The 15,117-nt window shown below is 39.7% G+C and overlaps 2 protein-coding genes across 2 annotated transcripts; both read left to right on the top strand.

The window, feature by feature from the left end:
• Window positions 1–1,907: 1,907 nt before the first annotated feature.
• LOC122291049 lies at window positions 1,908–2,744 on the top strand. The gene has a single exon (XM_043098700.1). The coding sequence runs from the start codon at window positions 1,908–1,910 to the stop codon at window positions 2,742–2,744; it is 837 nt and encodes a 278-aa protein (XP_042954634.1).
• A 1,836-nt stretch (window positions 2,745–4,580) lies between these two features.
• LOC122291048 lies at window positions 4,581–5,815 on the top strand. The gene is made up of 3 exons (XM_043098699.1): window positions 4,581–4,880; window positions 4,979–5,060; window positions 5,193–5,815. The coding sequence occupies exons 1-3, from the start codon at window positions 4,581–4,583 to the stop codon at window positions 5,813–5,815; spliced, it is 1,005 nt and encodes a 334-aa protein (XP_042954633.1).
• The last annotated feature ends 9,302 nt before the right edge of the window (window positions 5,816–15,117 follow it).

Here is a 15,117-nt window from a genome sequence, read left to right as displayed (position 1 = left end):
TCCGGACGTCTCAATTTCCCCGTGTCCATGCGTGGGGATTTGGAGGCATCACACTCTACCCATTCGACATGGAGAATCTCTCTTCCTAGCCAACACATGAAATACACCCACCAAAATAGAATGGAAAACCACTCCACCTATTCAACACAGTGAATCTCTCTACCCGTCAACACGTGAAATATATTCACTGAAGCATAATTGGGAATCACTCCACACATTCAACATGTGGAATCTCTTTGCCCAACCAACAAGTGAAATATTTCCACTAAAACACTATGGGAAATGCTCCACTTGATCAATATGAAGATTCTCTCTACCCGCGTTATCATGTGGAACAATATGGAAATTTTCCATCTTGATCAGTAGGGATGGGACTAACCATCGTGATATTTCACAAAATCCCTAAGAGTTTTAATACTAAGATGAATGGGTTTAAGGGTCATTTATAACCGCATACCTACTCATTGAATGGCCTAAATGCCCTTATTAAAGCACGAGACAGTTCAGTTACTGTGGCTTGAATTAAGGAAATTGTTCTCTCATGACCTTTTTGCTTTCCCACGTGAACTCCCTGTTCTTGGGCTTCCCCACAACACTTTTACCAAGGGTATGGCTTTGGGTTGTAGTTTTTGCTCTTTCTAGTCTACAATTCGTATTGGCATTTTCTCATAACTAATTATTCGGGTTTCTGGGCCCTGAAAGTCTTTATCAAGGAGGTGACATGAAATACATCACGTACCTCATGGTATTTAGTTGATAATGCAACTCTATATGCCATTGGGACCACCCTTTCCATTATTTGGTAAGGCCTAATATATCTTAGGCTTAATTTTCCTTTCTTTCCAAGTCTTTTCACGGCCTTCATGGGTGACACCATGATATACACCCGATCACCTTCCTCGAAGGTCAAGTCTCTTCTCCTTATGTTGGCATAACGTTTCTGTTGACTTTGTTCCGTTGTCATATTCTCTTGTATAACCCTGACTTGGTCCTTCATTTATTGGATTAGTTCTGGCCCAATTAGTTTGATATCCCCAACTTCATCCTAGTGTAGAGGTGACCTACACTTCCTTTCGTAAAGAGCTTTATGTGGTGCAATTTGGATAGTCACCTGATATCTATTGTTGTAGGTGAACTCAATGAGTGGGATATGATCTTCCCAAGTGTCCTTAAAGTGCAAGCCACACACCCTCAACATCTCCTCCAATGTCTAGATGATTCACTTTGACTGACCATTTGTCTATGTGTTATATGTGCTTTTGAACCTTAATCTAGTGCGCATTCCCTCTTGTAGGCTTTTCTAGAAATGGGAAGTAGACTTTGGATCTTGAACTGATACTATAGTATTAGGCACTCCATGTAACCTAAATATTTCCTTTACATATAGTCAAGTTATCTTCCCTCGGGAATCCATATTAGTAATTGGAAGAAAATGAGTACTCTTGGTCAACCTATCCACAATCATCCCATTTCCACTCTGGGATGGGTAGGGCCTATAAATTCCAAATAGGTCTTTAATGTTCTGCTTTCACTGGCCTACATTTAGGGCATCTTGCAACAAAGTGGTTGATATCCAACTTCATTCCTTCCCACCAAAACTTCTTCTTTAAATCCCGCTACATCTTTCTACTCCTTGGGCGTACCGAGTAAGGTGATCAATGAGCCTTGGCAAGTATCCTTCCTTGATCTTTAAATTTTTGTCGAGATCACCCTTCGGCCTTTATACAGCAATGTGCCATTCTTACTTAGATTGAAATGCATGGGCCCCTTTGCCTTTCTAACCCTTCATCGAATGTCTAATAGGACAATTGAACTTGACATGCATGTCCTCTCCTCTCAGGGTGACGTTTCTCTCTAGCATAGAGTGAGTCTCTTTAGCTAGTCTCTACTGGTTCGAAGGGTCAGATATGGAGGAAGAACTAGCTAAACAATGGGAGGGACTTTGTCTCACTGAGAAAGAAAGAGAAGGGCTGGTTCTACCAGCAGATGCATTGCACAATGCAGTGCATTATGGCAAGTTCTGCCTATTAGCAATGATAGTGGCTGAGAAGTTTGCAAACAAAGAAGCTTTCAAAGTCACTATGACTAAGGTTTGGAAATGCGACAGCTGGGTCCAGTTTACTGAAGTTGGATCCAACAAGTTCTTGGTTGAGTTCAATCTGAAGGAAGACATGGAGAGAGTAACAGCTGGAAGACCCTGGTCCTTTGATAGGTGGCTGATATGCTTGCAGGTCCTTGACAGCAGCAAGTCCATTGGTGAAACCACCTTCACCAAAGAGGAATTCTGGATCCAAGTTTTGAACATGCCCTTTGGTTGTATGACACAGGAGATTGGAATACAGATAGGCAATACTGTAGGTAAGGTGCTACAAGTCCAAGCTGACCAACGAGGCATTGGCTGGGGGAAGTTCCTAAGAATAAGAGTGGAACTGGATATAACAAAACCTCTTCTAAGGGGAATGTTCATATCAGTAGAAGGGAAACAAACTTGGGTCCAGCTGAGGTATGAGAGATTGCCATCTTTCTGTTTTAACTGTGGCACAATCAAGCACACTACACAGGGATGCATCTCTATTCAAAATGAAGAAAAGAAGCAATATGGAGCATGGTTAAGAGCAGCTGCACCTAGGGAGAGTGACTTGCTTTTCAAAAAGTATGGCAATGACTTGAACCAGAAAGCTGGTCCAGAGAGGCAGTCATGGAGGAAAGAAGAGGAGGTTAGGGATGAAGTCCATTTGAAGTAACACAAAAATCAGAAGGAGGATCAGAAACTGACCAGGGAGGTCCAAGACCCACTTTTGGAAACTGCTACACCTATAGCTAAAGAACCAGAGTAGAGTAGACAGCAGAATGATAGGTTTTTGACCTCTCCAAAAGCAATCATCAAAAAGGAAAGTCTGAAAACATCTTTCCAAGAGAGGCTGGCCACTACCAAAACAGTGAAAGAGCAGGATCCAATGTCATTGCCTCAGAAAGCTGAAATGAAAAGCAAATAAACTGAAACAACACCCCTTGCTGCAATAACCTCGATTGACCTTAAGGCCCAAGTAACAGCCCTGAACCAGCTTATGACTGGACAAATCAAGGAGCTAGAACAAACCAAAAAAAGATCCAACTGGAAAAGAAGAGCTTGAGATAATTGTTTTGTAGGCCTTAAGCTAAGCCCATCAAAGATACAAGCAGGTATCTCATACCATAAGAAAAGGCCCATCAAGTTGTTCCAGGGAAGACAAACCAGGTCCATAGCCAAAAAAGCAAGAGGGGAGGAGAATGCCCTAATGGATATACATCACTCTGATATGGTGGAGGCTGTCTCACAGCCCTACCAAGAATTATGATATGCCTAAGCTGGAACTGTCGTGGGCTTGGGAACCCACTGATAGTTCAACACTTGCACCAACTGGTGCAAACAAAGCTCCCAACTTTTGTTTTCTTGATGGAAACAAAGGCCAGAAGAAGCAGTATTGAAAGATTCAAGAGGCAACTGCAGTTTGCCAATAGCTTTATAATTGAAAGTAAGGGGCTTAGTGGAGGTCTAGCCCTCTTTTGGAGTGACGATGTGGCTGCTGAGGTTTTTTCATACTCTCAACATCATATATCCTTACTGATCCGTGGGGACACAGGAAGTAGAGTGTGGGTTCTTACAGGCTTCTATGAAAATCCTGACATAACAAAGAGAAGGGAGAGCTGGTAGCTTTTAAAAGCTCTCAAGCCTGCCAGGGAGATAAGGTGGCTATGTATAGGTGATTTTAATGAGGTACTTAGCTTAGGAGACAAGAGTGGGGGTAGGCAAAGACCATTCAACCAGATGGAAGCATTTAGAGCAACAATTGAATCATGCTCTCATTTTGATGTGGGGTATATTGGTAATAAGTTTACATGGACCAATGGCAGGTCAGGACAAGCTTTTATCAAAGAAAGGTTGATAGAGCTCCATGTAATATGGCATGGTCTGAGCTATTCCCATTCTCCAAAGTCTACAACCTCCCAATCTTAAGTTCAGACCACTGCCCCATCCTCATTTCTATAGAACAGTTTGAAGTTGATTCAATAAGAAAAGCCAGACCTTTCAGATATGAGGCCAGCTGGGCCTTGAGAGAAGATTGCTATGAAGTACTAGAGAAGGCATGGAGCTCATCGAGAAGGGTTGATAACAAACTACACCAGGTCATAGAAGGCCTGAACCAATGTAGACTGGACTTGGTACAATGGAACAAACAATATGCTGGAAACCACAGGGATGAGCGAAAAAGACTATGAGACCAGGTATCTGAACTACAGAAGGATAATGAAGGCCACCTCATTGAAACCATAAAGCATGTGCAAAATAAAATAAAGAAGATCACATCAAATAGAAACAAAGGGCCAAACAAAAATGGCTGAGAGAAGGGGATAGAAACACAAAGTTTTTTCATCAATGTGCCACCCAAAGAAAGAAAATAAACCTAATCAAGAGGCTAGTCGATTAAAATGGGTAAGAAATCACATCAACAGCAGGGATATCGAACCTATTCCAAGAATACTTTCTAAATTTATTCTCCTCATCTAACCCTGTAAATATTGCAGATTAACTAAAGTTAATGGAGGCCACTGTCATAGAAGAGCAAAATAAAATGTTGCTAAGGCCTTACACTCAGCAGGAGGTGAAAACTGCTCTCTTTCAGATGGATGGACTAAGCTCTCTTGGCCCTGATGGGTATCCTGCAACTTTCTACAAAAAACACTGGAGGTTAGTGGGTGATCAAATCAGCACTGCAGTGCTGCATGTGCTTAATGAAAATGGCAACCTATCTGAAATAAATAGCACCTACATTACTCTTATTCCCAAGAAGAAAAGTCTCACCAAAGTCTTTGAATTCAGACCCATTTCTCTATGCAATGTGTTATACAAGTTGATTTCCAAAATCCTAGCCAATAGACTCAAGAAAATACTACCTTCCATAATATCTCCATCTCAATAAGCTTTTGTCCCCAACAGATTGTTGCCTTTGAGGCTTTGCACACAATGAAGGCCAAGATGACAGGAAGGGAGGGTTACATGGCCTTAAAACTCGACATGAGTAAGGCATATGACAGAATTGAATGAGAGTTCCTTAGGAAAATCATGCATAAGATGGGCTTTTGTCATCAATGGGTGGACCTAGTAATGAAATGTATTGAAACTGTTTCTTATTCCATTTTGGTCAATGAAGTACCACAAGAAGTCTTTCACCCTTCAAGAGGGATCAGACAAGGTGACCCCATCTCACCATACATCTTCATCCTATGTGCAGAAGCACTTAGCAAGCTCATTGGCAAAGCTGAGGCAACTGGTGTAATTAATGGAGTACCAATAGCAAGAGGCCCACTTCGAGTATCTCACCTCTTCTTTGCTGATGATAGTCTCTTGTTTTGCAAGGCCAATGCTTTTGAATGGGGAAGGCTGTTTAACCTACTGAGAGTCTATGAAGAAGCTTTAGGGCAAAGATTAAATATGGACAAGACATCCATTATTTTCAGCAAGAACACCTCCAGGTTAACCCAACACTACATCCTGTCAATTGCAGGAATGAGATCCTCTATGACCTATGAAAAATATCTCGGTTTGCCATCCATTGTGGGGAGAAACAGAACTAATTCTTTCAAAAGCATTCTTGATGCAGTCAGAAGGAAAATTAGTGGATACAAAGTGAAAAGTCTATCTCAAGCTGGGAAAGAAATTTTCATAAAAGCAGTAGTCCAAGCCCTCCCCACCTACACAATGAGTGTTTTCAAATTTCCCAAGACCTTGTTGCATTCCATCAACAATGTCATCAATAAATTTTGGTGGGGCTAGAAGGAGAGGGAACACAAAATCCACTGGATTTCCAGGAAAACTATGGGAAAAGCTAAATCTGAAGGGGGCATGGGCTTTAGGGACCTCGAGTGCTTCAACATGGCCATGCTATCTAAACAATGCTGGAGACTCCTACAAGAACCTGACTCAATTATAGCAAAAGTTTTGAAGGCCAAATATTTTCAAAATAGCTCATTCATGTCAACCAAACTAGGGTCAAAACCATCCTTTCTGTGGAGAAGCTTCATGGCAGCAAGACAAGTGGTGAAAGTAGGAACTTGTTGGAGGATTGGTAATGGAAAAGAGGTTCAAATTTGGCAGGAAAAATGGGTTGGTCATCCAGTGCCCAAAAAGATTCTGAGTCCAGTGACACAACTTGATAGCAAAGCAAAAGTTTTTGAACTAATTTACCTCTCCTCAAATCAATGGAAGGAAACACTTGTGAGGGAGGTCTTTGAGGAAAGGGAAGCAGAATTGATACTACAAACCCCTCTAAGCTCCATGAATGCTAAGGATAAAATAAACTGGCAGGCGACAAAGGATGGCAGGTTCTCAGTAAAGAGTGTTTATCACATGGAAAAGGCATGAGATCAAGAAGAGAAGGGTCAAGCCTCTTGTAGTAACAAACTCAGGGAAGTGTGGCAACAACTATGGAAACTAAAGGTACAGCCAGGTGACAAGGTATTTTTATGGAAGGCATGTCTTGAGGCCCTTCCAACTCAAACCAATCTGCAAAAGAAAAGGATAGTGGACCACCCACTATGCCTTATATGCCATAAGGAAGAAGAATCAGTGGTGCATGCAATTTGGAGCTGTGTCTCAACTAAGGATATTTGGAATCTAGCCTCTAAAAAGCTACAAAAAAGATGTCTATCCCCCTCATTATTTGTGGATCTCTTTGAATCTCTCCTACATGTATTGAATGAGTCTTCAATTCATGAGTTTGTTATAGTGGCTAGAAGGATTTGGTGGAGGAGAAACTGTCTTATCTTCAACAATGAATTCAAGCATCCCAACTCAGTTATAAGAGAAGCTCAAGTTACATTGGCCCTGCTGCAAGGAGTGAACAACAACATAACCCCCAAGCCCACTCAGACCTGCTTATCTCCTGTTGTCTGGACTCACCCTCCACCACATTGGTATAAAATAAACTGGGACAGTTCAATAAATAAGTAGAAAAGCCTAATAGGAGTTGGAGTGGTTGTAAGAGACTACGAGGGGCATATCATGGCAACTATGAGACACAACAAACATCTATTCCAAGACCCTTTACTTGCTGAATCATATGGGGCTCTTCAAGCTATCAAATTTGGGATGGACTTAGCTTGAGACAAATCATTTTAGAAGGTGATTCTCTGCAGGTGATCAACACTCTCCATGAAGAAAAGGAAGGCTTTAGTAGTGCATCAATGTTCTTGTTTGAAACAAAAGTCTTATTGAAACAGTTTGCTAGATGGGAGATTTCTCATGTTAGGAGAAATGGCAATATGTTAGCCCATGTTTTAGCAAAATCTTCTCTTTCCATTTCTGATCTAATTGTAACAATGGAGGATATTCCTCAATGTATCTTCCCTTTAATTCAATGAAATGGTTCAAGAGTTTTCCCTTCAAAAAAAAAAAAAAAAAGAATGTTTAATAATTTTGGATTCCATTTTTGCCTGAGGTGAGGACTTCCTCTTGTTGCGAACTCTCTAATAGTAGTCTCCTCATCCCATTGAGGAGAGAATTCATATATGAAGGTCCAACCATGTCCTCTATCTAAGACTTCCGACTTGGAGCATCAGTGAGTGAATTGGCTTTCCCTGAATGATACTTGGTTTCACACGGACAGTTGCTTATGGTTTCCAAACACCTCATTTGCCTCATATTGTGGTTCTTTTGGGTGAAGGGATGCCTCGGGCTCTTGTAATCCATGTATGTCTTGCAGGCTTCTCCATAGAAATAATGTCACCAAATCTTCAAGGCTAAGATCACTGCTGCTAGTTTGAAATCATGGGTAGGGTAGTTCTTCTCATGGTCCTTTAATTGTTGTGAGGCATATGCCACTATCCACCCTTATTGCATTATGATGCATCCAAGCCCATATCTAGATGCATCACTAAAGACCACCATTGGCTTGTGAGGGATCTGGCAATGCTAGTAAGGGAGCCTTGGTCAATCTTCTATTTAATTCTTATATTCATTCCCTTTTGTGGGACTGTTGCAATGGCCACACAATGGCGTCCTATCTCACATGCACATTCTGGGAGTAGCTTATGGACACACCCCAAATGTAGATACAAACTTTTGAAGTGATCCAAAGCTTCTTCCTTCCCCCACAAATGTCATTCGTTCTGGCCTATCGTCATAGCTACCAGACTACAATGCTTACAGTCAACAATTGAGGCCTCATTTATTAGCCTCTAGAAGTCTTATATTTGTGAACAAGCCACTTGGGCACATATTTGTGGATGCAATCCATCTTAAAACCGTTTTGCACTCATCACTTCCATGGCGATGAGATGTAGGGCAAACTTCCCCAACTCTATAAACTTAGCGGCATATTGCTTGACCTTCATGCCACCTTGGGTCAAACTGGAAAATTCTTCTGGCTTCTCCTACGTCACTATGGTAGGGAAGTATCGGTCATCAAACTCATTTTTAAACCTCTCTTAGGTAATGGCTTCCATGGACCCCAGTATCCTGATTAGCAGTTGCATCTTCTCTTTGCATCCCACCAAACTGTGACACCCCACCTAAAGGGATCCTTAGGCCTAGGCCTTGGCCATAGGTACCGTGACGCTAGCTAATTAGAAGCTAGATGATTTGAGAGAAAGAACAAATCTTGGAGGTTTGAATTGGAAAAGAAGTTTACATTGTCAACTTAGTTAGATTTTAGTGCTTTATTAATTTTAAGGATAAAAAGCCAAGAGGCCAATAGGAGAATGACACATGGAATATTGGAGATTTGCCACATTAATGAGTTAAGTAATTTGGGTTAAATCCTAGATGGATTTCTGAAGGCCCAAGAGATTGGTTTAATAAGAGCCCTAGCTTTTTGGGTAAGAGGGAAATGGGCCTAAATTATTAGACATAAGATATTAGGCCCAACCTAGTAAGCATAAGATTATTGGGCCCAACTTAGTAAGATTCAAGACTATTGGCCCAATTGAAGAAAGACCCAACCTAGTAGACTATTGAGGCCAAGGATAGGCCCAATAAACCTAGACATAAAGCCCATGGATAAGTCCACATCTAGGCCCACAATAAAGGCTTGCTCATATGGACCAATAAAGGCCCAACACTTGAAGCCCAAGCCTTTTATTTCATTTCATTCCAAAAGCAACCCACATACACCATACTATTGGTTTCCATCTTACCCAAGTCCTAACCACATGCCCCTAGGGTTCTATTTCAACCTTGATAAAGTTTTTAACTTGAATTAAGATCACTATTCATCTCACCTATGAATAGTAACTCAAGCAGCATGACTTGTATAGTTCTTGAAACACTTTCCTCCACACTTTTAAATCTGAAACTCTTGTCTTTTATAGTTATTTTTCATCACTCTTAGAAACCCATTCAATGTTAGAATTAACCCAACCCATGTCACTTGAAGCCAAGGCATGTCAATGCCAACTAAACCTACCAATCAGCACACTTGAAGCAAACCGAGTGACTCTTCATTAAACCACCCAAAACCAACACCTATTCAACCAGTTTTCAAGAGGATTTATACCCCTTCAATCCTCATGAGGTCAAGTAAGAATAAGATCTAGCAAGTGTACAAAACAGTTCCAAGAAATAAAACCAAAACACCAACTATTCACTTAGGAACTTGAGGTCTTGACTAAACTGATTTCACCTCCATGTTCAAGGAATTTTTGCACTTATTTGTCTCACCTCCACACCACCATTGCCTTTTTTTCCCAAGTAAGTGCTTCAACAAACTCAAGGGCGTGCTTGTTCAATTATTTCCCTAAGGCAACAAAACCGATTGGCACAAGCAGTGGCATACTCGAACCACTAGGCTGAAATCCATCACTAATTCACCTCTTTCATTTTCTGCTCAAATATGATCCCATGGCAGCCACTCATACCTATTCCCTCACCTGGATAAGCTACCAAATAGAGGTTATCATGCCCTCAAAACAAGTCACAAAGATGGGACAAAAGATGATCACAAATCTATACAGTTTTGGAGATCAAAATTGTTGGCTATGGCATGCTTCTTTATGATTTTTTTTTTTTAAATTCTGCACCCATGCAGCCCACCACACCTATGGTCATCTTCTAACACTGGAACATGTTTTATTCAAGTGCCTTATATCACTATTCAACGGAAACAAGTGATGACACCACTAAAATTGTTACTCAACACTCTAGTACCCACCTCCACCAATCAACTCCCACGCCCTTCAACCATTGCTGTGTACCCTTCACCCCACACCCTCCATGAAGTCCTAAAAGTACCTCCCTTCACCCCTCACCCTTTCACACAACTAACTCTAGCCTTCCTCTAGTGTTCTTGAGAGCAAATCACTCAAAGTGTGAGAAAAGTTGAAACCAAGTAACTTGAGTGAAGTTGTTGAAGTGAGTTGATTTTTGAGAGCTCAAGGGTCACAATTTCTATAAGTAATCTTGCCCTATCTCTTGTTAGGTGTTATATTGACATGCTATGCATTGAATAATAGCATGAGAATAAGAATTTGATTGAGTTATAAAAGGTTTACTCATAGTGATGCATTTTGGCTAGATTTGAAGTTTGGCAGGTAAATATTGTTTTGATATGAAATTTAAGTCATGAAATGTTTTGATATGTTACCTTAAGTGTAGTTAGCATTTTGAATATTTTATTAAACGTTTAAATTTGAGGAAAAAAACATGCCACGATAGGTTTATAAGCCAATATCTTGTATTGATCATCTAAGCATTCGGTTTCCACTTGTATGTTAGTAACCTTGACATATCATGATCTATTTCCTCAAGGATGGCCTTATGAACCTTTATAAACCCAGTTATAATCATCTTTTGCATTGAGATGCATGATTCATTTAGGCTTTAAAACTTGCATTGAGAAGGAGAAGCTAGATTCATCATGCATACACCCAGTTTGAAGGTTTTTGGATAATTTGGTGTTATTCAATGCCTAGGTGTTGGGATGAAATCATATGGCATTAATATAAGTTGCAAATATGTTCCAAGATCATATTTTTAGATTTATATTTGATGGAATTTGATTCCTCATGCATGCATAGAAGCTATAGGTTTGAATCACAAAAGTGGTCACCAAATTGCATGCCACAAGTTGGATGGTTTTGACATGGTAGTTGTTTAATTTTTTAAAGTCTAAGGTCATATATGGATTTCTAACATAGAAAATATTAAGCTTGTGAAATTTGGTGAAATTTGGGGCAAAATTGCAAATAATGAGAGTTTAGGGCCTTAGTGGCAATTTTGGACAATTGTAAGGGCAATTTGATAAATATTGTTTGAACCCTTTTGGTTACAAAAATATTCCTTAGATATGCAATCCTAACTTAGAATAACTTTCGTTACAGCCACACCAATTTTCTAAAACATCTGAGAAGTTTGTAAGTTAGCTTCTAACTTACCATTTGATAATTTATTTATGATTATTGCTTAAACACCACATTCATATTTTAAATGTCATTTTAGCATGAAATATCATATGATACATTGATCATTTGATTACTTGCTTACATGACATCTGAAATTCTCATCATTTTAGCATATTGGATAGATAAATGTCATTTTTCATGAAGCTTACCATACATGCACATGTCATGTAATTCATTTTTCAAGCATTGCTTGAAAATAAATTTTGTTACGACCCCAAATGCTAGGAAGGGGAATTATCCTAGTGAAACTCTTCTGTCCACTTTGGAGTGAGTAAAAATGGAGTGGTAACCCCTGGGTCGACGAAGACCAGTCAATGAACATCGATTGGATCATCTTTAAAGGATTCCAGGGCATTGTCACGTGAATATGGTGCCTAATGTTGGTGGGTACCGCTATGAATGAATAATCTTGTTATAGTTAATTCGGACGGCACGATTATATAAGTATGATCAATGCATTGAACATTATCTGTGCAACTCTGATGACATATTATCAACTTGAGTTGTGGTATGTTCACCGACTGGTGCTCACGATGCATATGGGGAATCGTGTTGCTACCACATGTTGATGATGTTTATAGTGAATAAGAAAAGATGATATACTTTTATAACGATGAAGCATGAAATGTTCTACAAGAAGATGTGCATCAAAGTTTTTCTGAAAAATGTTGAGGAATCTCGATGGGAGTCAAATACAGATTTTTGTACATGAATCTCATGTCTACCGTTAATTATGCATATCTTATCTCTGTACAAATTGGTTGTTTAATTTACTGATATTACAAATAAGTCTCACCCCTGTGGACCCACGAATGGTAGAAGTTGTGTTAGGTCTAGCATATGAAGAACAAAATGAACCATTGACAAAATTCCATCTAAGTATAAGAAAATTACAAAAATAGCCCGAAATGGAATGGGGGCTGAAATGCTCAATTTCGGCCGAAATGGTCCGAATTTGACCGGAATGACTGGGATTTGAAGCAAAATGGAATGGAGTGGTAGTGTGTACTAGACACTACACTAGAACGGCAACTTCTGGCCATTCTGGCTGGAACGGAACGGAATTCAAAACCTTACTTTATATACTATAGAGCGGATGAAAGAGTTAATTTGATTATGTAGTATTTGTGTAGGGAGATTCTTTCTCCCACTTTATGTTGAACTTATGTGGACCTCTTAAGTGAAGATGTATCTATTTATGGTTTATTGATCATTGGGATGTTTAGTTCATTGTAGCATCAAATATTTTTGTCACCCTTAAATTCCACTATGATTATTGCATATTGCTAGTTGCATACTAGTATGCATTTGCATATTAACTATCATGAATGGGGTCATGTAACCATGTGTTGCATGTCTCGATGCTCCAAGTCTCCATTACATCCCAAGCGATGGTGGGGGGTGTCATACAAACTGCTACTTCTCTATGGAATAAGTAGCTAGCATATAGCACATTTTGCTCCTCCATGCAACCGCATATTTCAAACGTCCTTGCAATATCTTTAATCCACTTTTTTAGCCTTCATCAACCCTTTCAATAGGCTAAGAATCATTCGTACCTACAACCTCTTTGCTCAATGGGTGGGTGGTTAACTTGTTATATTTTTAGTTGTTGTTGGAAAAATTCTTGTTGTCACTGCAACATGTTTGTCATATGGTTGGTCTGTTAGGCCATGGTGTGGTTTCCATCATTACAATTTTGATCCTCTACGTGATTTCTCCCTGGTTGTCCAGTAAGAGGAACACTTAGTCACACCATATCGTATTCTTACCAAATAAACCCAAGCCTATCACTCTCACGCTTGATTCCAAACTACCAAGATTCAAACTTACTTGCTAATAGATTGAGCCTATGATACTAGATATTCAAGCCTAACATGCTAAAGATCATAGTCTCATACTCTAGTACTCCACCTAAGTGACATTATTGATTTATCCATAGTTGTAAAAGCTGTGATACCAAATTGTGGCGCCCCTAGCCCCCAATCGTGGTTGGCCAAGGAGTTGTGGTTCCCAGAAGATCTTGTGCGTTCGTATGCCAAATACATGTGTGTTTTGAAAATCGTAGCAGAACTAGTAAAGTGTATTAGTCAAAGACGAACACTAGTACTAATAGATAAATTTCACATACTCATTCATTACTAAAAATGTTTATAAGTCATTGTTCCTTCATTCCAAATAGAATAACATACCAACATTTTTCCTCTATCCAAATCAAAATATAAAATACTATACATTGTTTGTTGCCTAAGTATAATAAAAATCCTAAAATTTATCAAGATTATAAACATAATGAGGACAAGCCCCCATGGCTATTCTTTATGCTAGACTTGTCCTTTCTCGAGGTAACCCTCATGAGCTACATTCCATCAAAGTCTACGGTTCTGATGAGCGAAATTATGGTGGAACTATCACAATAAGATTTTAACGAGACCTTAGGAAGTCAAAACCCATAGCAGCACTAACAATGGTGATGAATATGAATGCACAAGTCTCATGTAAATAAGGCTAAAACCACATATCAAAAGGTAAGGAATCACCCTCTAAATGAAAAAGTATATTTCATAAGTATGATGAGAAATCAACCTCTAAATAGAAAATCATATATCATAAGCATGCCAAGGAATTAGCCTCTGAGCAAAACATCATATTCATGAGTCATCATACGTATTACCAAGTATGAGGAATCACTTCACCCATTCGACATGAGGAATCTCTCTATCGGCCAACACGCGAAATGTATCTACCAAAATAGAACGGGGAATCAGTCTACCCAGTTGGCATGAGAAATCTCTCTACCTAGTCAACATGTGCAACACATCCACCACAACATAATGGAGAATGACTCTACCTATTTGACTCAGGGAATCTCTATACCCGGGCAACACTTGAATATAAATTGACTAAAACGATATGGAAAACACTCCACCTAATCAACATATGGACTCTCTACACGCATTATCATGTAAAATAGTAGGAAAATATCCCTTCCTAATCAACACGAGGAGTCCCTCTACTTGAGTGAAACACGTGGCAACGTACCATTAGGAATGGTATGGGGAATCACTCAACCTGATCCTAGGAGCACTGAGCACTATGCACTTTGAAATCACATCATCAAAGTAGGTAGAAATCATGGTGAGAAAAACATGCACTTTCATGAGAGAAATGGGAGTGAGAAGTAGAATATGAATGCCAGAACATACATATAGGCATTTACCCCACATCACTAGCATAGTCATAGGAGTGAACCTACCTAGACAATGACTAAACACTGAGGGTTGCACTGGAGTTTTTGGTCTCCTTGTTGATGAAGACTCTGAGCTTTTAGCCTCCTTGAAGTCCCGAATAGAAGAAGGAAAATAGAGTGTATTGAAGTACTTAACAATCTTGAAAGTGAGATGAAGCTTATCATTCAAATGCCTTTTATATGGTAGGATTGTCAGTCACGGTTTTGATAGTTCTGATCTCTAATTGATTGAAAGAGTGGTCTTGAATCTCGATCTCCACAAGTCTGTTGGACTAAAAAAGGAAAGAGACTGAGTGGGTTGGTGGGACAAGACGCGCACATCCCTACAACTTTCCTTGGAACCAAGCGTGCATTCTGTCTCCTTATGAAAATCACCCATGTGGTGTTAGGCCTTACTTCTAAGGTAAGACATATGGCCTGGTTATGAAGCC

The sequence above is a fragment of the Carya illinoinensis genome, chromosome 13 (assembly GCF_018687715.1).
Source record: "Carya illinoinensis cultivar Pawnee chromosome 13, C.illinoinensisPawnee_v1, whole genome shotgun sequence".
Classification (NCBI taxonomy): Eukaryota; Viridiplantae; Streptophyta; class Magnoliopsida; order Fagales; family Juglandaceae; genus Carya; species Carya illinoinensis.
Note: the sequence above shows the minus strand (reverse complement) of the source record. Positions and strands in the feature narration are given on the sequence as shown.